The sequence below is a fragment of the Nyctibius grandis genome, chromosome Z, assembly GCF_013368605.1.
Source record: "Nyctibius grandis isolate bNycGra1 chromosome Z, bNycGra1.pri, whole genome shotgun sequence".
NCBI classification, from domain to species: domain Eukaryota; kingdom Metazoa; phylum Chordata; class Aves; order Nyctibiiformes; family Nyctibiidae; genus Nyctibius; species Nyctibius grandis.
Genome location: NC_090695.1, coordinates 11,277,803 through 11,303,713, shown reverse-complemented (window position 1 = coordinate 11,303,713; position 25,911 = coordinate 11,277,803). Strand labels below are relative to the sequence as shown.

Below are 25,911 nucleotides of genomic sequence, written 5' to 3'. Positions count from 1 at the left end.
TAGATTAAAAATCAAGATACAGCATTCTCGTTGCAACCCTCCCAAACATTTTTAAAGGGAAAAAAAGTGGTTCAAGCTGTGAAGCATATTAGTCATATCCTGGCTGTAGGAGTATTTGCTATGGGAAGACTGATTTGTGCAATTAATAATCAGCAATGGAAAATGGATCTGTTCTGCCTCTGCAGGAAAGTCTTCTGAAGGACAATTCTGACAAAAATCTGTGAAAGGTCATGTTAAACCTTATCCACAAGAGAATAAAAAAGCGACGCATAGAGATATGGAGAGGAGGTACGATGCAAAATTCATAGGCTACAGAGGTCAAGCAATCATTCGATAGAAATAATGCACTGATTTGCCACACTTATCAAAAGAAAATCAGGGTTTTCATAAACAATGAAGCTTCTTGAACTGTTAAACACTGATAGTAAGATGACAGTTAACTCCAGTGGTTATAATGTATTACGACTCAGCTAAATGCAATAAACAATCAGATAGTAGTTATGAGCCATCCCTCTGTCCACATGTCACCAAAATAACAATGTATTCCATTATTTTTGTTCATTGTCTTCAGATTTACAGAAGTCAGGTATAAAAGGGCAAACATAAACATGTACTGGCAATTCAGCAATGAACATAAAGAAAAGCCATATTTTAACATTATAGTACATTATGAAAAAAATATAAATTTTACATTCATTAACCCTGGAAGGTATTCTGTTAAAGTGTCCATGTACGTTACAAGAAGATTGTGAAGTAAAAACTAACAATTTTTGTCTAGTCACTTCCACAAAGACTCTCCAAATCAAACTCAGAGGAGTAATCTGCTCTTTCATTTGTCATCATATCACCTTCCTGTAGTCTTCTATTTCTCTGCCAAGTAGCATTCCACAAATGAATAGCTTTCTGGGGGTCAAATATTTTGATATCTGGAGAGTTCATCTGAATTATCATAAGACCCGTCACACTTTCAGACATCAGTTTAGAGTGCAAATGCATCATGGTGAGTTTCATTTGACTGAAGCCTCGTTCTGTTTCAGCTGAGCTTGCCGGCAGAGTAAGGATCAAATCTACCAATGTCAGGATGTTGGGATACTTCTTTGAGTAATCTGAGTTCACTGAATCCCACGTCAAAGTCTGGATGTTCTGAAATCTAAGAAGCATGGTAAAATTATAACTATCACTAAATGTATTTCCATAATCCTTTTGAGTAAATCAATAAATAGACACAAATGCAATTTTCTTATTACCTGTTATACAGCTCTAATTTCAACATGCTCCATTCAGTTTCTACTTCATCTATTTTCACACTAGCAGCTTCTAGTGTAACTTCATAATGTTTAGTCAAGACAGACACTTCCTCTTCACCAAATTCTATCATAGAGGCAAACCAAAAATATTTTTATGCCTTTAAAAATGTAGAAGGTGCACTTCAAATAGCCACTGTCACAGTTCTATACCTTTTTTCATTTTGTCAGGCCATAGTTTAAAACTTCCAATAGTAGTTGCTCTCAAAACATCTTGACTTGCATCGCAAAAACAATCATGTAGCCTCTTCACCAAATTACTTAGTACTTTGGTTCGTACTACTGAAATATTTCCATTTCCAACAAGCTGGTAACCATGAAAGTGCTGAATGGTGTCCACTAGGCGTTCCTTTGGACCAGCTCTGAAAGATACAGAACACAAAACAATATACAATACTCTTTTATTACATTCTAAGAGATCGTGGTTCAGTTGTTAGAAATGCCAGACCTTGTTTGATACATGTGGAGCGTTTCCAGTGTTGACTGCACCGTTGCAAATATGTCTGCAATGGAGGAGTTGTGATCCAGAGTAACACGTGACAGAATGTTGAGGACATTGATGACATCCAACAAGAAGTGAGAAAACTTGACTACCTCCGTTTTCAGAAGGAGGTATAAAAGGCCTTTGACTTTCTGCTGGTTTGAGGTTCTTGAATCTCCTTCAATCTGGAAATCAATGTAGAAAAAGAAAGCGTCAGGTTATGTGGAACAAAATTAGCCATAACAATTAATTTTTCCTATCATTACATCTAAATTTTAAATCATTTACCTTACTCAGATGTAGAACAATTGCGGGATAACCTTTAAGGAGAATTTGTAGAGCTGTTTGTAGACGAGGAAGCCACTTGGAGCCTCCAATGCGAGAAGGAATAGCTGGGTGTAACTTTATGGCTTCATATGTGGCTTTGAGATTATTCCTATTTAGAGGTGAGTTATGATAAAAGTAATACATATTTCTCAAGACATTGCTTAAGATGTTGTATAGCTGAATATTTTTCAATGCTCCTTTGTAAGCCAGCTTTAGACGGTGAGCAAAACAATGCACAGACTGTACACAAGGCTGAATTTCCCTCAGAAGTTTAGCTACCCCTCTGTTTTCTCCTACCATAACATCTGTCCCATCGCTTCCAAACCCAACTAATTTTCTTGACCAGTCTTGGCTTGCCAGACTGAGCTGAAGATTTATTTGCAATGTTTCCTCAATTGCATTTTTTATAGTTGAAGCATCAGTTTTGTGAACAGGTTGAACCCCAACAATCTGGCAATAGACTTTTCCTTCATTTGCAAAGCGTACATAGACAACTGCAGCTGCTTTGAATACATTGTCTGTGACTCCACCACTAATAACAGAAAAGAATTTACATTTCTCCAGTTTCTCTTTCAAAGCTCTTCTTTCTACTTCAGCAATAAAATGTGTAAACATCCTTGCTGACTTGTCAGTTCTAAACACAGAACCAATATCCACTCCTTTCATATCATCTAGTTTGCACATCCAATCAAGGTCTGTTAAAGGACGACCAGATTTAGCAATAGCATGGCATGTTCTAAAAATATTTTCTACTCTACCTAATGTATGGAGTTCATGCTCTTCAACATCTGCTCAGCAGAAGCTGTATCTGGTGAAGCAGTACTGGCAGCTTCCATGCAGGTAGCCCAGGCATGAGCTTCACTACTCTGGTGTGTATTTATAAATTCAAGTTTGAAGACATCAGTGCCAGAACAAAAATTATGAATATTTTCCCCCAAATCCACCTTATGCTTACGACACGGTGCACAAAACATTATTCCCCTTTCATCATCATATTTTAACCAGGAGTATTTTGTTAGCCATATTTTTGGAAACTGGCGATTCCTCTTTGTTCTCTGATGTTCCAAATCTTTCTTCTCTTTCCCTCTGTCACCAACTTCTCTCTTGCTAGAAGAATTACTCTTGCTTTTAAATTGCTTCAGTGCTCTTATGGCTATAATTTAAAAAGAAACAACTAAATATAAAATAGTTTTTATTTCATAAATTATCAGCTGTATTTTTTCCTTTTTCATCAAAATTTATTTTGTTAATTTGGGACTAGACTGTGACTTGAAATAAACAACCATAAAAGGGAACAAGAGAAACACATCTACTCTTAAATCCCTCGGAGACTAGTCAGGACCCTTGTAAAAAATGGTCAGTTTTTACTCCGATTTCCTTTTGACTACCAGAAGTTTGTCAGAACATGCAACCAGTAAAGTGCAGCAGCATAAATACCATTTTTGAAACAGAAAAAAACAGGGTTAGGGAGTGGAATTCAGAATGGTCTTTCAGGCAAAATGTTTCCAGAAGATACTACTGAAGTCGTAAACCTATTACAATGCCCATTACACCTGACATTAACAGAAGAGTTAACTTGGAGCAAGTCTGTGAATACATAATCAAATACCTGTCACAGAAAGCATAAGATGTTCTACAGCATATGAAGATGACCTGATCTTAAAATATATTTATCAGCAAAATGATTTTATTACTGCTTTGAGAAAGAGAAACTGTAATAAGCTTCATATTTTGTTCCCAAAATGGAAACATTATTAAAGCATTGGGATTGTTCTCAATATTATTTTCCCAAATTGTTCTCAAGATGGTCATTCTTGTATTTTGTAGGAGCAAATGCCATAAGCTGACATTTTTTTAAAATTCTGTCTCTAGAGCTCATGAATCTCCTACTTTTGGCCAATAATTTAATTAATCTTTTAGTACACTGTTGCCATAAAGTCACAACTTTGAAAAGAAAGCAGCCAAATAGTGATGACAAATTCCATGCAGAACTGAGGCAATAAAACTAGAAATCTATTCATTTGGGAAATAGCAGAAGTAAAGCACTGAGGAAATAACCTAAGAACAATCTGACTCCCCACCCTCCTTGCTGTGATGTCTACATCTATTACGTTAAGCTAATCATAGAAAGAAATGCTATTTCTGGTGCTTTAAAAGGTCTTAACAAAAAGAGTCCTTGTACTCCACTCTTTTCTATTTTACAAGAAGGGGTAAATTTTCACATATGCATTATACAATTGTGAGAAATGTTTGTTCCCTTTGTCATAAAAATGACAGTTTGTCTGCTCCATTCTATTCTGAGCATCCTGAAAGGCCATAATACTAAAAAATGTTAGGAACATGCAGTTTAAATACATTTCCATTATGAGCAATTCTTATAAAGAACTTTAAATCTGAGGTAGCAGCTGTGGTCCACATGGACAGCAAAAACAACTATACCACAGAAGCTTTTTCTGACATGTGCTCAAGTACCATCCCCAGGACCAAAAATAGAGGGGGAGAAGAATTCTTAACATATAGTAAAGATTAAAAGCCTTCCCTAAAATTAGGCAGCCACAAAACCACATGAAAAGGTGAAAAAGAGATGGGAGACAGGATTAATGGATCTGTAACTGCGCAAGTCAGAGGGTGGATGAGACAAAATGGTTGTAACACGGCTCTAGTGCCTACTGCTTCTTGAGGTGTATGGGCATCTGTAGAAATTCGCTGATAATTAAAAAAATGGGGATCAGAGTAGATACTGTGAGCCACTGTCAGGGATAAGATTCTCTGTAAGATGGACCTTCAACATCACCAACATTTTTCACACAAGGGTTTAAACTCTTCGAAAAATATATTTGGGACATCATGTGTTTATAAGTGATCAGTTGTATGTGTCTTTAGAAAGACAGCATATGCTGCAGTAAGAACAGTAAATATATAGCTAAGAGGCATGAATCATCAGATCAGCTCTATAACCCATCTAAACTATTATTATACTCATTACAAATCCTCCTTCTAGTATATTCTTACCATGCTTACCTAAGGAAATGAAGGTTATGCAGTTGTGTTGCATATATTTCTCAACTTCAATTTGTCTGCCTGTCAGTTCTCCCTCACTGATAATTTTAGAATGGCTAATTTGAACCAAGTTTGTCAGTAAGGTAGAGTTATGAACGTCCTATAAATTTCCTTCCGATCTGTTCCAAGGTACAGGAGAAAGACCCTCACAACCGCCCTACTGAGGAAAAAGCGGGGAGATGACCAGCTTTTATCCACTCTGTGGCCAGGAGGTGTAAGTCAGCCTAAACTCAGTTCCAGACCACACACAGCATCCAATGCATCTTGGCCATAGCTGTTCAAACAAAACACATAGGCAAGATGACATGAAAGAAAGACGTTAGGTTTGGTTTTGTGTTTTTTTTTTTTTTTAGCTGAGGCTAACAGACATGGAAATGAAGAGAGGATGGACTAGTGGGAGGGAATTGGGAACATGGGAAAGGTGAGATTAGTTGCAGTGGTACTACGGAAAGAACACAGGATACAAAAGGAAGCCAGACTGTACTACTTATGAAGCAATCCCTTTTTCACATAAAAGTTTGTCATCAATGAAATCAAAAGGAAAACTAATGTAGAAAAAGCTACACAGGTAGAATTGTTTTGCATGAAAATCTTTTTAAGAGTATCATTCACTGGTGACATTGACAATCATTTATATATGTTTCAATAAGCAGTGCAGAAACATAATAAACAAATGCAAAAAAAATAATTAGTAAAGAAATTAAGATTATGACCACAAGCGAAACTGAAAACAGAAAAATAAACATTCAAAAAGGAGCATTAAGAATGACAGTAGCATAAGTGTACACTAGATGAGTACCTTGTGAACCAGGACTGTGACATTTTAAAGTGACATAAGAAATAAAGAGCAATCACCATGCCTCAGTTATAATTCACAGATATGATACAAGAGACTATTTCTTAATGATACACCAGTCAGCAGGCACTGTATGAAAATACTTCCCTAAAGTGAGGAACTCTACAAAAGATTCAGATTATAAATTTCCACAGGCAACAAAATATTGGTTGTAAACCTACACTAGAGATGATAATTATGTTAAAATTTTATGCCCTTTTCATAAAATTTCACCAAACCATTTAAACATATTCCTATTCCCCTCCATTTTCACTGAGAAAAATGTTTCCATAGCAATTTCTGACTAGAAGTTTGGATGATAATCTATGCAAGTTACTCATCAGAATCTGTAGCAATGCTATAAGGGATGAATGCGTGAAATAAACCCTGAGGCTGAATTATGTTAATCTGACTTTAGTAGTCTAAAAGCTAGTAAAAGGGGATACTTCTGGCATCAGATGAAAAAGACAGGACTCTCAAAAATATGATTCCTTCCCTCCAAGACATTGAGATACTCATCACCCCCTGCAGGTGATTTTCACTGTAAGTATTTACTTAATTTATTAACTAATTATTACTGATTCTGGTATGTTACATGCCCAATCGTCACTAATTAGCAAGAACTGGGATTTTACATTTGGAATCAAACAGGGTAAGCTATGCCTGTTGCTGCACAGATGCAATGAGGGGAAAAGAGAGTTCCTCTGTCATACTGATTGAAATCTTAATACTTTGATATATATATTCAAATGCACAGAAACGTAAGCAAACGTGTTAAATATGTTTCATAAAAGTAATTGGATACACAGATTTTTAAACACCATAGGCAAACAGTCACAGATTTCTGAAATTAAATAACATATATAATTTAGTAAGAGAGATAGCAGGAGGTGTAAGTGAAACTAAGTCAGTAGAATTACCAAATTTTCTATTATCTGTTGGGAGAGGTATTGTATCTATTCTGGATTAACAGCTTTGTAACCCAAACATTTAGGCATTTTCTATGTACATAATTTGTCTAGTAAAAGGTATTTGCTCCGTCTACAAACTTAACCTTTCTTTTTTTCAAGTTTTGAAAAGAGCATATTGAAAATAAATATAGTCTTACAAAAGTTAAGTTAGAGATGACAAACTTATTTCTATGCTTACATATGGACTTTACTCTCTATTCACATCAAAGTCAGATCATGAGGATTACTATTGTAAGCTCTGGAATTTTTGTTTATACAAAAGTACTTGGGAAGAGATAGCATAATCTATAGACATTATTCAGGGCCAGCATATAATTCTGACTGTTCCACTCAATAAAATATTCTACTAAAAAGGCAAAATTTTAGCTGAACTAGATGCACACTTTAATCATCTATCTGTTCCAAACCTAGCAACATAGTAAAACTCAATTGACAACTCTACAATTTGAAAAGAAATAGCAATACAATTTGGGTATAGTCAATCCTCTGTGTTTTACTGCGAACAATCCACATCTTAGCAGACTATTTTATAGTTTTATAAATAAGCATTTCAAACATTTTTTGGATATTGGATATAGAAGTTTTTAAAACCTGAGTGAAGTATATTTCTGATGAATAATCATTTCTATAATTCAAACTGGAATCGTTCATGAAGATCATGACTGTGAAAAAATGAGTAAAATGTAAAATTCTCTTGTGTAACTCAGTCATAAGGTGGAGAACTGGGATAGAATCTATTTTGATCTGTTTGGTAATGCAAAACATTACCAAAATTGCTTTCTCTGAAGTACCTTTAGAAGAAAATTAAGACATGCCAGATGTGTGCTAATTGAATTGACAATAGATGTGGTCATAGGAAGAATATAGTGCTAAAGGGAATCAAAGAGGATGAGATCTAATAGATGGTTAGTTTGATTTTGTTGATAAGAACAGAATTCATCCAAAGAGACTGTAGAAGAGAAAAGAAAAAAAAAGTGAGTATTAGTAGCTCCATTTGAGACCCGCCACAGTTCCTTAGGCAGTACATTAAAGCACTGTCAACAAAGTGATCAAAGGGGTTAGTAAAATTAACAAATACTGCAGAGCCACCTTGAGTTTGGGCAATAGCACTTGGAATAACAAAAAAAATAATAATTCAAATATTTCTTATCAAATGAAAGACTCTGTTAGTAGGTAGGAAAGTCCAGCATAGGCTGCATTTTTTGTCCATCGGTGCTTAGAATGGTAATGTGCTTCCATGTAGAACCAAGTGTGCAGGATAGAACAAAGTTGTCTGTGATGGATCAGCAGTTCTTTAATACTTTAAATTCCTAGGAAACATAAAACTGTTTACAATTTTTATAAGATTTCTTTTGTAAACACCAAACAATTTATAAGTATATTGAAACTCCCACTTTTTGCTTGCGTTTTGGCAATTTGTTAAACATATCTTGAAAAGACATCCTTTTGATATTTGCCAAATATCTGTTGAGAAAACTGTTTACATGTTTATTTCTTCCAACATAATAATTTCTCCCTTGTTGCTCTTTGTTTTGCTTGGATTTCTAGGTAAAATTCTTCTTCATGCAATCTCCATAATGCTATAGAAAATAAGCCGAATTTTCCATTTTCAGAACAACTTCAGGAATTTCGCTGTTTACATAGTACAGAAGACTGGTAGATTTATTCTGTTTAGACTTGCCCTATAGTCTACGCCTCATGTGCTCGTGTGTGTGGATTTCCATTACGAATGCTCAGAGGACTGCTCAGATGAGTGAGAACTAGAAGACTAAGATGTTTGGCAGCAAATCTAGATCTGTTTAGAGGTTCTCCAAGACAGGGACCAGTTTGTTACTTTTTTGTATCTCCTTCAGATATGTTGTCCAACAATTTCACTCCCGGTGTGCTGGGTGCATTAGTGTTTTTCCCTATTTTATTCAAATAGGAGACTAACTACCAAGGAGGCATGTGTCTTCTGTTGAGCATTCTGTTGAACAAGGGGAGACACAATGATGTGAAAAACTTTCCTAATGTTTTCAGAGAGGAAGGATTGAACTCTTCCTGTAGATTCTCTATAAAAGAGGGGAGTGGTTGCCTTAGGAAATCTGGGATGTGATTTATGCTGTCTTAAAGTGTGTAAGAGAATGGGAGGAAGTATTTTAAAGATGACTTGCACAGCTTCTGTTTCCCATCCTAATTCAGCTATCCAAAAAGGTAAATATCTTGACTTAATAGTCACCAGACAGTAGAAGAATGTCGTTGCCTGTTCTTTGGGACCTTATTTTAAACAATAATTCCTTACCATTGTCCCAGAGAACAGGCAACAGTATTCTTTTACTGTTTGGTGACTATTAAGTCAAGATATTTACCTTTTTGGATAGCCATGCAAGTCATCTTGGGTCATTTTAGTGAATATAATATCATCAAAAAGACAATACTGTAGAAAGATAAAGATTTCTTTCTTTTTTCTGCTAGTTATTAAAAATGTACAAGGAAAATAGTTGTTCTGTCTTAAACATGTCAAGAATATTAGAGTTTGTATTAAACAAAATTTTTTAGTTTTAAACATCTTAATGAATAAATAATTTAAAAACAAAAGAAAACCTTCTAAATGGAATGACCAGACTCGTATCTGTGTTTTGCCTCTATGGCAATATCTAATGATTACAAATGTACAGATTTTTAGTTTCACATGGCATTTACTATATGCTAAATTAATCTCTATAGAAGAGTTTGTAATGCTTACACACACCCCGAGGCTCCTACACTATAGCTAAGATGTTATGCATCTCTCTAAAGGAAAACTGTTAACATCTTTCTGCCTAAAATGGGTTCATGGTCAAAAGGCAAGTGGAATTGCTCCATAAATAAACATGAAAAGCATTTCTGAATAAAGACTTAAATTCAACGTCATTGCACCTTTGTGGCCTTATTAGATTGGAAGAGTTGGATCCAAAATTTTAAGTATGTTTACACATTGTATTTCAAGATCTTAGTGTCAATCATACTAAAATTATAATTATAATAAGGAACACTGGTAGTAATGAAACCCTCTGCAAATATGTGTTTAACTACTTTCCATCTCAGTTTAAAACTGCCTTATTTAAATTATAACACTTATACAGCAGTATTAAGTTTTGAAAAAATCTTTTCTAGCAACCTAAGCCCAAGATTCCCGTAGTTAGAGTGTAGGCACACAATAAACAACTCACATACAGAGGAAAAAAAAGTCATATCTGAGTTAACACTTGCAAATCACCTAAAACAACTGGCACACATTGACTTGAAGAATATAATGGTTAATAGTTATAACAGACCCTATGTAATAGTTTCATGAAAATAATGATTTCTTTAAAGATGTTTTAAAATAATACAGCTTCAGCTGAGCAATGAATTAGTAAATGAGTTACAGACTTGCATCTTTAAGCAAAGCATGATATGCACCACTCTTAAAAACATATTACAGAGACACTTGTTAGAGGAATATTAAGTACGTGGTCTTCAGGATATAAACCCCATAGCAAAGACATTAAAAGATTTCAAGTAGTCTGGTATTTCACATTTTCAATATTCTGCACTATGACTTTGCTTTTATATGTAGCATAATCTTTAACCGTAGTATGATCTTTAATAATATAGGTAACTAATGTTTAGTAGCTCCCAGCAGTTACTTTAAATTTTAAGTAGGTAACTAACAGTCCTTCAGAAGTGAAAAAGAAAAATTTTTGTTACCTTTAGGTGCCACCTGTAGAAACTGCTTATGAAGTGTAGTAAGCTGTGAAATAGTCAGAGTACCATTTCCAGAGGTCTCTATGTGTGGAACATGTGGTGAAGGAACAGGGTCAGGAATCACTTTTACATCACTGCTGATGAAGAAATCTGTTTCTTCTAAAGTAATTTCATATTGAATTTTGCTAGAACTCTCAATATGATGTCGTGCAACCTCAATCAGCTTTTCAACACTGTGAAAGTGTAAATGCAAAAAAGAGTGCCTTTAAAACACGATGTTAATAACTTAGGTTCAAATTTTAATGTGTTTACACTTTGAGAGCTTTCCTGAAGTAAGAATTACAAATCTCTGTGTGAATTCTGTACTCAGTAAAATCATTATGAAGTGTACCCCTCCTCTGGCAGCAAAAAATCTTTTCCCTGTGGTAAGAAATTTGTATAAAGGCAGATCTAAGCCACAGAAGAGACCTGATGAAAAAATATGAAAGGATGAGACTTTCTTTATTCTATAAATTTTACAGGGGTGGAGCATGCATGTTCCATCTGTAATCATCTTTTAGCCTATTTCAATGCCTTGTCGTCTGCTCTGTCCCTAAATCCTAGATGTACAAAGCACTTTCTAGAGTAGCATTGTGGAGGGGCATACAAACTCTTGTTTCAAGTGTAATAAGTACAATTTATACACGGAAAGACATCAGCTGCCTATAATGTTCAACTAGACATAGGTTTGACCTGGTGTGTCAGGTCAAAGGACATGATCTTCTGTAAATACTGTGTCTTTGGTAGTGCTTGTTGTTGTCAAGAGAGAAAATAAAACTGGCTGGAAGGCAGAGCTCAGCCTTCACATCCTACATTCATGTCTCTTGTCTTGGACTTGCCCTGACATGGACCAACTAGCATTGTCCCAGGTATGCTTCAAAAGTTAGTACACGCCAGAAACATTTTCCAAAAGGCAAAGTGACCGCTTTCTTTTGGAGAGTAAAATACTTTAATGATATGGACATAGGCCATTCTATGCCAGATGGCCTAAGTGTCAGAGTGGTCTCAAGCACATTTTATTTACTAGGACAGAAAAATTAGAAGCAGAATTTTTGTTTTAACGGACTTTGAAATAATTTTGAGAAATTTTATACATGGTGGCAATAACAGTAGGTGGAATTTTCCAGCATGTGTAAAGCACAGGAAAGAAAATAACCCCACAATCCAAAGTGACAGAAACCACTGGAATGATATAGAGGCTTCTACTAAATGGAATAACTGGTTGTCTGCTGATGCTCATAAATCTGCTAAATCTGTGGTCTAGAAAAACAGCAGAACTGATAATTACCTCTACTGCTGCCAGCAGAACCTTATAATCATCCAAGAAGGGAGTTATTCAGGTATTTAAGATAAAATTAAATTCCAGTTCATGAAATGAAATGATTACTTTCTACATATTTTTTTCAAATTATTTGCTTCTATATAAACAACTATCTTAAGAGCACAGTCTAGTTTAAAAAGAAAATGTTCCTATTTAAAATTGTATATACATTACCTGGACATTTCTACCAAGAACCTGGATCCAAGCCACTTTTCCATATCTTTATAAGCCTCTTCTGCTTTCACTGTTAGCTCTTCAACAAATGCTAAAGCTTTTCCTTTTATAAGTTCTAGTTGAGATTTTGTGGCTGCCTCTGTTTAAACAGTAATGTGATAATAATTTGTATTTATAAAATTTGAGGAAAATTCTCAGTCTTAAGCACCTGAAGTTTAACATGTTAACCTTTTTTTTAGGCAGTAAAATATTTATTTAATTTCTCATATTCTTGAACAGATTATTTTTCAGAATCACCCCTATTGCACCATGTATTTTACAAAAGCATATCTTCTATAAGCATCAGAATTCACAAGGTAACAAATATCTTAATAAAACTAATACAGAGGTGCAGGGGATGTTTATGTAGACAGTGACATCAAACTAAATTAACAGTAGACAGCAAGAGACCTAGAAGCTTAATGATGCAAGTGTGAGTACCCTGTTATGGATAAATTTTAAAGAACACACATCTAAATCATTATGTGTGTTAATCACAATAAAAGTTTGCTTTTCTGTTTCTTACCTCCAGCCCTTTGCAATTAACCTCACTGGTTTTGCTCCAAGCTTCCTACATATGACTATTTTAGAACCTAAAACTCAGGTTGCATCAGAAAAGAGTTTGGTTAGTGAGCACTAAGAAAATAATTCACCTCTACCAAAATTATGCATGGAGTATTTACATGAAACTTTTAAAAACGTTGAGAGTTGATTGATTCAGAATTTTTTAGTTTTCAGAATGGGAATAACTGAGAAAAAAAAAATAAACAGTCTCTCACTGAGAGGCTAATAGTTAAAAAAAAAAAGGAGCTAAAAGGACAAGAAATGGGAGCAAGTTAGCAATGTCCAAAGTGAAAAGGATGCCAACTGGATGGAAAGACAGCTAAGGTAATGTATTGAGAGAAACATGGAACAGGCACTGAAAGACATTAAAAGCCTTACAAAAGAAGAGTAAGAAAACAGGACCCATAGCTAGAGATTATTTTCAATCCTGAAGGTAAATTCAGAGTTCAACTTGATTTTTCTTCATATTTAGCCTTCTGTACTGCAGAATCTTTTAAACAATTAATATTATATAGTAATTGGTACAATTACTTCAAAGTTCAAGACTTATATTATAATGTAAAATTATTTACATTATAATCCTTATTCTATATGCCCCTAAGTTTTCAAAATACTTAGGTTTGGGGCTGAAACTTTCTTTAGGTAGCCTATGTAGAAGATGGACCCAGAAAAACATAAGGCATGTCCTTTTAATGTTATTTCTCAGTTGCAGTAGAATGCAACACTGCACACTTTCTGTTTTGAGCAAGAAAGAGCTGACATTCAAAATTTTAAACACAGAATGGATTTGGGTCTCACAGAGGGTTATTTTATTTGATGGCAAAGATGTAAGAGTAAAGGTTCTAAGTAACTGAAAGTATCCTAGAGGATGCTTTGTGCCTGTCTAGTCATCTTTCTTTAATACAGTTTAAGGCTGCCTTATTTGTGTCGTCTCTGCATTTTCGTTGAGTAGCTGCTCTCAGTATCTTACAAAGATAAGTGTATGACAATTATTGTCTCCTTTAATTTTCAGAAGCAGGTACTGCACAGTCCTGATAAAGCTGCTCTCTTAACAGTAACAGACGCACATTGATGCAACAGAGAAACGGAATATGAAATCAACATTAAAAACTTAGTAACTGTCCACAACTAGTGACTTTGCTAGTCTCTCTGTATCTGAATAACCAAAAGCACAAACATCCAGTTACCATAGCTGCAAGTGAAACTATGATCCTCAAATGTACAAGCTATGTGCCCGTGAAATTATGAAACACAGCTCAACAAGTTTCTTAGATTCTTATCTTCGATATTTTGTTAAACGTAAGATGAAAATGAAAAAACCTCAAGAAAACAAAACATGTCAACGAATCACTAAAATTTGTCTTCATGCTATTAAAGTCTTAAAAGTTACTATCATTCCTCTTCTCTTCATCCCAAAATCTTAGAATATTTATTCCTAGACAGCTTTTGGATTAAACCATGTTGAAAGTGGTAGGTGTACAAGCATTTGTTCTGGTGTGGACCTAAAGAAGTCTTAGGAATCTGCGTTTTGTTCATTAGCTGTTGTTTGCCCTCTGCTTTTCACAATAAATACTCTGCCAAAGTTAACCCTTTCAAGGATGTAACATACATGATGATGGGCTTGCCAACTTCTGCCAAACAGAATCTCTAACGGCTAAGTTCTATCTTCCCTTTAGTGAGAAAGGTCTTTTTCTTCTAGACTAAACCCATCTTCAAAAAATTTTCAACCCATTTTCAGTTTGGGACTTCTGCTTTTCAGACAGCTATTTTTGGCTGAAATTGACCAATTGGCTTGGAAGTTATTGGGTAAGACAGACAAAGAGACAGAATGACTGAACAATACATAGTTTTTGGAAGGGTCTGTCTGGAAAGGGGTTTGGAAGAATAAACAAAATCTCTGTCTTGCTGCTTGAATCCCATGTGGCTGGAGGAGGAGGGAATCAGAGAGAAGAGCATCAATGAAATATATAATTGCCAACAAATTCTTTCCCAGATCAAAACATTTCAAATACTGAATTCAATTCAATTGAATACTGAAGAGTGGCTAACCACCTGTGTGAAACATTCTCTCATGATGAATACTTGCTTAGTCATGGAAAATGAAATTAAATGAAATGAAACAGGAGAACAAAAAGAAGAATGAAAAACATATTTATATTTTAAATATATTTACCACAAATTCACTGACGACTACCACCCTAAAAAAATCCCTGACTTCTCCAGACACTCCTTTCTCTCCCCTCCTTTTTCTCACTTAGTCATTCATTTTCCCAGGAAGAGTTTCTGGCTAGTTTTGACTATTACACTACCTAAATTAGGAATAACAATCACCTCCCAATATAAGTAACCAAAGAGTAACATACCTTCATGTTTCAAGGCACTGAAATATTCATGCTTTATTTTAAGTGTCAGTTCTCGTTTCTTTAATTCTTCTGGGGTTAGAGGAACTGGACTGACTTCAACCACAGATGCTGTAGAAGTTGGTCCTGCAGGGAAACAGACCCCTCACAGGTTTCGGACTTTGCTGGTAAGTTTGTGTATCATCTGTACACAGGCACTCACAAGACAGTGCATTTTTTTAAATGAAAAATGGCACTTTCCACCTTACTTGATGTGACCATTTATGTGAATACAAAGGTGGTTGTTCAAGCGTCTTATGTCAACAGAACATATTTAGATTTCTGTCACTTTATAGTTTTGTGATTTCAGGTAAGTTATCTAGTACAGGTCTGAACAAAAATTGAGTTCAAAGAAGCAATCCACAAACCCCAGCCTAACCACTTAGCATATGACAGGTGATAGCTACTGATTTTTTATCACAAGGCTTTTCTAGAAATATGAAAATCTGCTACGCTCTTTTGCAAATAAATTTTATATTCTCACCTGGTTGGACAGATTCTTGCCAGGCCTAGGAACAAGATCTACCTCAATGAGTAGATTTTATGTTCTTTATTTACATCATGTTACAGTTATATATAAAAATGATAGACCTTGATAGATCCATGCCACTACATGGCTGATAAATTCTTTCCAAAATATCTTGGAGTGTTGGATAATTTATCCATTCTATTCCAGTACTTTTATTTTAATATTTGAAATATTTTGACTTATGGCTGGAAAGTAGGCAAAATTTAATGGAATTTTGTTTAATTTGATAAACTAGTTCTAAATATTCCATTCCAAAACAGCGCATGGAGAAAAATTAATATTTACTTTCTAGGTTCTATTTAGAATATTTATTCCTACATAACAATAACAGCAACACAAATGGTCAGATAAATTCAATTGCCATTCAAAAGCCTCTTCACTCCTTTATCACTACCAGATTTTCACATTGATATGTCAAATTTGACATTTCAAAAGAGAAAGTAAATCCAAATTAAATGTCTTGGCTTACTCTTTTCTGTATTACTGACATATTTACATTTCAGTAATTTCAAGCACTGCTAAAACAATGTCTGCATTTCAAATACCTTTCTTTTTAGTAGCTGATTTGCGAGAAAGCTTTTTGTCATCTTTGGCATCTTTCCCAGTAGCTTTGCCTGACAGTGTCTGTGAAGATTTCAGATCTTCTTCTAGCTGCTGACATTCTTTTTCTTCCTCCATTTCTTTAGACTGAATTTCAGCTGTTACCTTGACACCATAGTCACACATAGTAAAGTACATAGTATCAACACTGTGCAACTAGTGTTTTATATAGCCTATACTTACCGGAAGTACTTGCTGAGACATATACACACAAATAAAACAAAGTAGATGTTTTAACTAAATACACATTGATTATATTTTGATTATTTCTCACAAATAAAATTCTATAGCAAAAATGCGAGAGAGAGAGATAGTGGTTTTCATTCTTATAACTCATTACCCATACTCTAGGAAAAAGTGAGAAATGTTAAGACTCAACAGTATGCAAAGCAAGACTACAGTTACACTGTAAGGTTGAAGAAATTAACTTATTTTAAAATGATCAAACAGAAAAGAAAAAGCAACCATAGAAACCAACCATTTGAAAAGCCTACCTAATTTAGCTATATATAAAAAAAGAATGTAAACATAGCTTTTGAAGTTGTGAAAGGTTTGAGCAAACATTGCATCACAGGATAAAACTTGTCCCTCTTCTCACGCGTCTATTGAGGGATAAGGGGACAGTTCATCATGCACGAAGTAGATATATAGAGTCAACATTCGAAGTATTTCTCTCAGTAATGGAATGAAAGGGTCAGTTGTAAATACGGAGGTGCTGATAATACAGAGATTCCAACATTTTCCTCATAGAAACACAAACATATTCAATGGAAACACCAGTAGTGGAGCAAGGTGCATGAAACTGAGGTACACAGTGCGAAGGCTGTGTGTTTAGGCTGCCTGCTGAATGGGAGACTTTGACTGTCCAATCCAGAAATGTTTAAGTAAATAAACATTCCTTACCATATCTGATACTGCTGTTACTGCTGTTTGCCATGTATCAGTAATAAGATCTTCACATTTCCTAAAACTGGCCACTCCATTTTCATAATTCTCATCCTTAGCCCTCTTCTGTAGAGTTCCCTTGACTTTTGACTTGGTAATATTTATTTCTAGTGAAGGCAATCTCCAAGAAACTAGAGGAATCCTTAAAAATAAAATATAAGGCATAATTCACACCCCCTTTATAAAAAGTATCAATTTAAAACTACTTTGGAGAATATGCTAAGAAAATGAGAATGTTATTTTCTAAATTTGCCATAGCAGCAGAAAAGGGATGAACTTTTCTTATGACCAAAAGTGGTGAAATATGTGGATAACAATAAAACGGGCTAGTTTAACTACAGGAGCTAAGGAATAATAACAGATGGATAAAACTAGATCAAATGACTGCAAATATTCCACATGGGCTAGAAGCACAGCCTCATTATTCAAATAGTTGAACTATCATTCAGAATGAACTGTAAGTATTTAAAAAAAGCAGGTGTCATTACTGACAGCATTTTTGATACTGTGAAATTATTTGATAGTATACCTTACATTTTAATATGGCATCCAGTTCTGTGCATATTTGTAGGCTGCTTTGGTTTGTATTTGTCATTACATACCCATTTAATTATGTTAGTTGGTGCAAATTTTAAACCTGTTAATGTTCTGTAATAATATTTAACTTAGTTATGTGAGGATTGCGGTGGAAACTGTCAGCAACACAGAGGGAAGTAGGAAACACTTCTCTAGCAGATTTCTTTCTAAGGCAGATTTAACATGTTTTATAATTCAGAGATGTATTAGTGAAAATTATATAAGCAAATCAGCAAAAAATCAAGGATAAATTAAACCTATAAGATGATTCATCATTTGACTATAAACCCTAGTTAAAAATTCTCATTTCCCCATCCTTTGAAGTATACACACATATATTTCCACATTAACCCACAGAGCTATCAGTTTATTGTATTTGTTGATATTTATATAACTTAATAATGCACTTCTACCTTCTTGATTTGTTTTGATCTTCTTTCTGCTCTACATCAATAATATCTAACAATGGGATTCTAGTGAAATCTTGACTGTCTTCTGTTGGAATTTTTCCTTCCATTGCCCTGTAATAGTCATGAAGAAGTCTCTTTGTATCTTGGAAACGATCCACTTCAACCTCAAGAAGAAAGGACAAAAAGATTGCAATTCAAAACAAGACAGAACAAATTTCTGTTACATTTTTAAATACATGATAGCAGAAGCAACTCTAAATTCTAAGAGTTTGAGGGAGAGCAACAAACATAACCATATTTGTTTAAAAATTTATAGTATATTCAATGCATACTTCTACTTGCATCTATAATGCCTTCACACTGGTATTTCTAAGGATTAATAAAAATCTTAGTTGTTAGAATAGGAAAAATTATTCACAATAAATAATGTTTGAGGCGTTAAATTTAATTACAATTTTTTAATGTATATGTATTTCTATAGTAGCAAGTGTACCAGTAGCAACAAATCATATAGATCTTTTGTTCAAAAGAATTAAAGTCCTAAATAGCATAAAATAAAAAGGATTAAGTGATGGAGAAAATTTGAAAAGCCATACAGTTTTTCTGGACAAAAGAAATCAATAGACTTTACACGCCTAAGTGCCTTGAAGATCTTTTCGTGTGAATCATCTTGAAAGAAATCAACTAAGATTCAAAAAACATTTAACACCTGTCATGTTTTGATTTATTGATACAGTATGGTGTTAGTTTCTAACTGACAAAACAGTACTAAATATTCATGGGAAAATGTGCAAAACCACACTCACAAAACAAAGGATAAAACCTTTGTGGTGTAAACCAGCAGTTATCCATAAGTTAAGGAGAAATTATCTTCTAGTATAACAGTGCATAAACAGAAAGGTGGGAAGAAATCTGATAAACGGCATTTATAAAAATCTATGTATTTATACAGTAACAGAGCCACCTGGGGAATATATGTAATTTCCCACAGACGGAGAGCTTAAGACCAAAGAAGCCTATTTTTGGCTGCTTCTCAAACAAAGCCGTAACACAAAGATATAGTTATTATATTTTTAGTTCTATAGTTTTAGCATTAATAATGCATTTATTTTGGGGAGTATATACTAAGTGAAGAAAGTAAAAATGGTTTCCTTTGCTTTTTTTCTTTAGGAAAATAAAACTTCATATATGGTTAATGCATGTGTCTGTAATTTTAAATGGCTATTCTGCATATCCACACAAGACAGATCAAATTAGATTCACAGTGAATCTCCTCTGGGCTACATCATACATGTCCATGAAATTCTGCTAGAAGAGGATTAGGTTTGTGAAGCTATACATCAATACAAAAGGAGAAAAATAAAAGATTTAACCTCAGTAATATTACTGTAATTTGGCTCCCTTATGCATATAATTCAAGATATATTTTTTTTAAATACTCAGTCATATAAATATCCTAATTACAGGATAAATGTGGTTCAGTTAGTCAGCAGTTACTTGATATTTTGACCTCTCTCTTTAGCTGGTGGCCTTACGGGCATTAATTAGGCTCTTTGAAAATAGAATTAATGATTCCTTACTATAGCAACTGACCACTTCACAAACTTTACTTAAATTACCACAACACTCATATGAGATAAGAAAGTGGTTCCCTTGTTTATTAAGCATATAAAAATAACACAGAGAATCAAAGGGCAGGAAGCTCACCCTAAGCTGCTTAGGCCTGATTTTTCAGCCAAATTAGCATCACATGGCATGTGTTTAAAGCATTGTTTTCATTGTCTTCTTTAAAGTTACCAAAACTTTTGCAGAATGGTCACTCAGTTTACAGAAAAGCCTGTCTAGCCTAGTCCAGTCTATTCTAGTCCAGTACAGCCCTAAACCAAATTCATGCACCTAGAACAGCAGACACAGGGAAATCTTACTTTACTTCAGAACCTGAAGTAATTAACGGTCAGGCTGAATGAGAGGAAAGGCTTATTGTGGGGGAGGGGAGAGCCAACTAATTGAAGTTGGTCTCTTGAAAACTTTAAAGTTAGATGTGTGAAAGCTGGGTCATATTTGAACAGATTTTCTCAAGTGCAGCAAATGACATAACATTCTCAAAAACATTCCTTGCAATTTTTTTTGCAGTCTGTAGATAGAATTTCAAGCCGCATTGGTAAAGTTACAACTGAAATAATTTTGTGATATGGGAAATATAGCACAACCTTAACAGCAAGTGGGTGTACAACAGCAGTGAATTATGTAATTTGTAAACTAAGAGCAGATACCAATATGATCACAGAAGGATAAACAGCTCTAACATTTCTGTTACAAAACTCAAATGATTTACTGCACTGATTAAACTGGAAAAAGTACCACTATACACTACAGATTAAAAGTTTGGGGGGTTGGACAATAACAATGGTATTTTTCTTAACCTTTTCTGCCTGACAAACAGTTAAATGCATGTAATGTCATCTACTTTTTGTCTCTCAACTTTCTAGATAAATTCAGAAGAGGCATGAACATTTCCTTATCTAATTCTCAATCCCTCACTTATTTGGAGCCAACCATACAAAATTCCTCTGGGGCTTACTGTCCTCCGAATCTAATCCATTGTCCCCTTCCATTGCAGTGTCCATAGCAGATCCATACCTGCATAAGTGAAAAGAAATGGTTCATTGCAATCCCCCTATGATCTGGCAACCAGCCATCATTCATGATATCAGTACGTTCCTGCTCTGCTTCTTCCCTTCTGTTATCACAGATATCCCAGAGAAGATCTCTTAGGTCCTAAAACACAAAATCAAACAGAGAAATAACTAGTAAAGAAAACTTAAATATCTTTTTTATATTTATTATTAAAAACATATTTTTTCCTGTGCACAGGGCATCTTCCCATTTGGGGCTTTTTCTTTATTGTTCTAAATGTCAAAGCCTGGTCAACAAGTTCTATGCTTACAGAGAGCTGACAGAAAGTAGCTTTACAAATGTTCCAAACAGAAGAATACAAAGGCACGAGATGAATGTGTAGGCTGCCTTGCTTTCCTCAGGCAGAGAGACCTATCTAAGCTAGCCAAAGAGGTGATAATATAAATAGCTAAGCTCCTAACTGCACCAACAACTTTCCACTTGAATGGTTTGCTAGATAATAGATTTATAATACTCTAAGGGGATGTGCAATATGAAAAATTCTGAGAAAATTACGTCAGTTTTCAAGTATTCTTCCAATTTGTATAGCTCCATTCCATTTTTCTTTAACGTTCTTTGTAACTAAGGGCTCTTCAACAAGTGACTATATCTAATAGCACTACGTGGCTCACTGATAAGACCTACTAAGCATACAACATGTGTGCGAACCCTCTGTTCCCATTGCCATCTCTGCACAGAAATAGTGCGACAGACCTCTCTGTAATAAGAGAAGATGGGAAGAGAAGAGTGCTGTTAAATGCAATGTAAAGGTAGGCTCAGATGAGTTGTCTCTCAGGCTCCAAGCAGTTCTACGCCACCTGACCTGTTTCAGGATAAAGAGAAAAGGTGTTCCAGACTACAAGCCCTGCAATGAGGAGCTTTGTCTTCAGGTGATAAGCGATTCCATATTCACCAGGTCTTGGTCTTACCCTAATATGCCAGATCCTGTTTCTCTCCCCCTGTCCAAAGACTTCAGACAAATCCAGTTGTCCTCTGTTGGACCAGAGCCACAGGGAAGCTGACAAATGAGTAGTCCTTGGGCTACCTAACACATCAGTGATGGCATAGATATAAGGTAGCCAAGGTGAAGGCTATCAGATATTCATGATTGTCCACATTGTAGGATATACATGTAAGGATATGCTACTGAATAAAAAAAAATATAAGCGTACAACTTATTTGTTTTGCAGTAGTGGGTTGAATATGGCTGGCTGCCAGGTGTCCACCAAACTGCTCTATCACTCCCCCTCCTTACAGGACAGAGGGAGAAAATACGATGCAAAAGTTCATGGGTGTAAATAATGATGGGGAGATCACTCACCCACTACCATTGTGTGCAAAACAGAATTGACTTGGGAAAATTAATTTAATTTATTGCCAATTAATAACAGAGAAGAATAGTGAGAAATAGAACAAAACTAAAAACACTCTTCCCCCACCCCTTCTTCTTCCCAGGCTCAACTTCACTCCTGACTCTTCTACCTCCTCCATGCCCAGTGGCGCAGGGAAGATGGGGAATGGGGGGTTGCCATGAGTTCATTATGCATTGTCTCTGCTGCTCCTTCCTCCTCATGCTCTTTGCCTGCTCCATAGTGGGGTCCCTCATGGGATACAGTCCTTCATTAACTTCTCCTCCATGAGTCCTGTCCATGGGCTGCACTTCTTCAAGCACTGCTCCAGCATGGGTCCTTTCTGTGTGTGCAGTCCTTCAGGTCGATACTACTCCAGTGTGGGTCCCCCATGGGCCACAGGTCCTGTCAGAACACCTGCTCCTGTGTGGGCTCCTCTCTACAAGCCACAGTTCCTGCCATGAACCTGTTCTGGTGTGGGCTCTCTACAGGCTACCACTCCCTTCAGGGCATGTCCACCTGTTCCAGCGTGGGGTCCTCCATAGGCTGCAGGGTGGATATGTTCTTCACTGTGGTTCTCCATGGGCTGCAGCAGAATAACCTACATCACCACGGTCTTCTCCACAGGCTGCTGGGGAATCTCTGTTCTGGCACCTGGAACACCTCCTCCTCCTCCTTCTTCACTGACCTCAGTGCCTGCATAGTTGTTTCTCTCACATTTTCTCACTCCTCTCCCTCAGCTGCCATGCAGCATTTTTTACCCTTTCTTAAATATGCTGTCACAGAGGTACCACCACTGTTGCTGATGTGCTCAGCTTTGGCCAGCAGCAAGTCTGTCTTGGAGCTGGGTGACAGTGGCTCTCTTTGACATGGGGGCAGTCCCTGATGTCTTCTCACAGAAGCTACCTCTGCAGCCCCTCAGCTACCAAAACCTTGCCACATAAACCCAACATTACACAAACAGAACAAACTGATGTTTTGTACAAACCGATGCGCAGCTCTTTCCAGTACCTTCCTGAGACATGTAAAGAGGAACATTTTCTTCTTTTTCCTCATGTTATTCAAGTCACAGTTTTGATTTACTGTAAGCAGTAGAGATAACTGGAGAGGGAGACTGCTAGGTTTCTTTCTCTGGGAGAAGCTAAAACCATGTTTTATTTGTCTCTTACTTCTCTTTTATTATCCCACCACTCTTCCTCTTTTCAAAGTGAAGCAGCTTCTCTTTCTTTCTTTCCTTGTACTCAGGTGGGTGAAAAAAGAAAAAAATAGATGCATGTGCTGACTCCTTTCCTATCTGGAACTAGAGAAGTAGTGGGACCAAGTGACTGACCATGTTTGATGATAGCAATGGAGTGAGAGGGAAGTTGGAGAAGATGTTGAAAGACATTGTAACAGAGATGGGTGGCTGAAGTGTATTTTATCCACAGTGATTCTGAGTTTGGATCTTTAGGATGACAAAGCCTTGGCTGCCCTTTGGGCTTTAGGCCTTTGAGCAATTTTTCACACATCACAAAATGGGGTGGATTTTTACTTTTTCCAGTTGATATCAGAGAAATCTGTTTTTTCAGGTTTCACAGCTGGCAGCTTCCAGTGTGGATAGTGTTTCAGAAAGGTTCCAGCTGAGGTGACACGGTTGAGCAGTCTGGGAAAGCTGAAATGTTTGAGGAAAAACATTCCACATATTATCACTCTCTTAATTTCTTCTTCCTCCATCTCCTTTTCTAGCACCAAGGAAGGATGGATGACAAATTCTCACATTCAGAGAGGTAAACGGGTAGGGCTTAAAAGCATAGAGGAAGTATCATCTTCACATTCATCCACAGGTGTGGGATCCACAAGGACTAGAATGGGTCATTCAGAAACAAAAATCCTGGAAATCATATATTTACTCCAAACTGCCTTACTTGCTGTGCTTAGCCTTATCACAGTATCTGAGTCTCACTGCATCATATGGGACTATCACCTCCTCTTAACCTAATTGGAAATGGACAATGTCAAACATGGATTTTTGATGTGAGTGAAAGGACAAGTATTTTAAATTTAACTTTTTAAAATATAGGATAGAGGGATTCCAGTCTTTTTATAATTCCATTTAGTAGAAATTAGGAATATAGATGATGATTTTTAAGTCCTTTACTTCATTCTATTGAAATAAAGCTATAGCAAAGGAGGTCCAATGCTTTTTCCATCTCAGCCAATTCATCCACAATTCCATCAATGTTCTCTTCAACTAACAATGTTGCCAGCATTTTTTTCCCCTTTTCTGGGAGCATTTCCTGATATAATTTCAACTAAAAATCATGTCTGTTCTGAAATGAGAATCCAATAAATTCAACAACAGCTCTACTTCCTCTCTCTGTTAAATCTGGCTCTGAACTTGTTAGGACCTTTACTCTTATGGATTTTTTTGAAGAAGAGCTCTCAAGACATGTATGACCTAGCAAAGATCTACCTGAGTCAAAACATTTCAAAGAAATTCTTCGACTTTGTATGAATCAGTTTTAGAAGACATATATTACCATATATCATTTATGGAAAAAATAAATGACCGCCAAGATTTGTTAGAATGTGATAGAAATGCCCAAACTTGTGAGTAAAATCTCTGAAAACCATAAAAGATAAAGAAAGAGAAAGCAGAGAAATATTTATTTTAAAATGTGCCAGAATACCACAGCATAACCTAAAAAAAAAGAAGCAAGACATAAGAAAGATAGGGCCAAAACCCAGACAAATAATTGTGAAGAACACTTTCTGTACAAGAGGAAGTGAAATAGTTTAAGAGAAGTGGTAAAAAGGAAAAAAATGTAAATAATAATATCATTCTTATTATATTGAGCTTCTATACAAAAATAATAATTTAGGGTATATTATAACTTTTGCCATTTACTTACAGTAACTCTTTGGTGTAGTTCTGCTTTTGTTTCCTCATCTTCTCGCAAGTCATCAGCAATTGAATTAAAATCTGATTGCCACTGAGATACAAACTCCTGCTTAAGATCTGGACACTTCAAATAATCTTGGAATTCTTTTCTGTATGTTATGGTAATAATAATTTTGGTGTTAAAAGACATATAGAATGCCACAGGAAAAAAATGCTAATATTAATGCTAATATTTCTACTCACTTAATGTCTGCTAAGTAATGAATCATGGAGTGCTGTTCATCCCTTAGACATCTAAGTATAGTTTTGATGGTATTCATATATGCATTTTCTACCATTTCCCAGTAAGGTACTAAAAAAACAGGTATCTCCTGTGAAAGGATAAAAACATCAAAATTAATTGATACATTGCTTGGTAACCCATTCAGTTGTAGCATTAGTAAATATAAGAAAGATTATTTCATGAAATCATATTACTGATTTTTTTTCACTATGTATTTCTTTTGATTTACTACTATTTACAACTGATTATAGACACTGTATCAACATATACTTTATCCTGTGCATTTCTTTGGAAAAAAACAGTGGCAGTACTAAAAATGAATAGGAAATTCCAACAGAATACTCCAATGTCTGTGGGTTTGGGTATACTCATAAACTAAGTGAAGATACTAAGTGTGTACTTAAGTATCAAAATTTGTTGGTACACAACTGTTCAAGCTG

General features: G+C 35.5%; 1 protein-coding gene across 1 annotated transcript in view; it reads right to left on the bottom strand.

Moving 5' to 3' along the window:
* Window positions 1-979: 979 nt before the first annotated feature.
* SPEF2 (sperm flagellar 2) overlaps window positions 980-25,911 on the bottom strand; it is a 60,911-nt gene continuing 35,979 nt past the window's right edge. Inside the window, 16 exon segments of the mRNA XM_068423428.1 lie at window positions 980-1,018; window positions 1,021-1,150; window positions 1,248-1,377; window positions 1,458-1,666; window positions 1,753-1,970; window positions 2,074-2,879; window positions 2,882-3,265; window positions 10,690-10,919; window positions 12,221-12,359; window positions 15,187-15,309; window positions 16,297-16,456; window positions 17,255-17,438; window positions 18,286-18,446; window positions 20,923-21,060; window positions 25,199-25,337; window positions 25,432-25,559. Of these exon segments, the coding sequence (XP_068279529.1) occupies window positions 980-1,018; window positions 1,021-1,150; window positions 1,248-1,377; window positions 1,458-1,666; window positions 1,753-1,970; window positions 2,074-2,879; window positions 2,882-3,265; window positions 10,690-10,919; window positions 12,221-12,359; window positions 15,187-15,309; window positions 16,297-16,456; window positions 17,255-17,438; window positions 18,286-18,446; window positions 20,923-21,060; window positions 25,199-25,337; window positions 25,432-25,559 (3,318 nt within the window).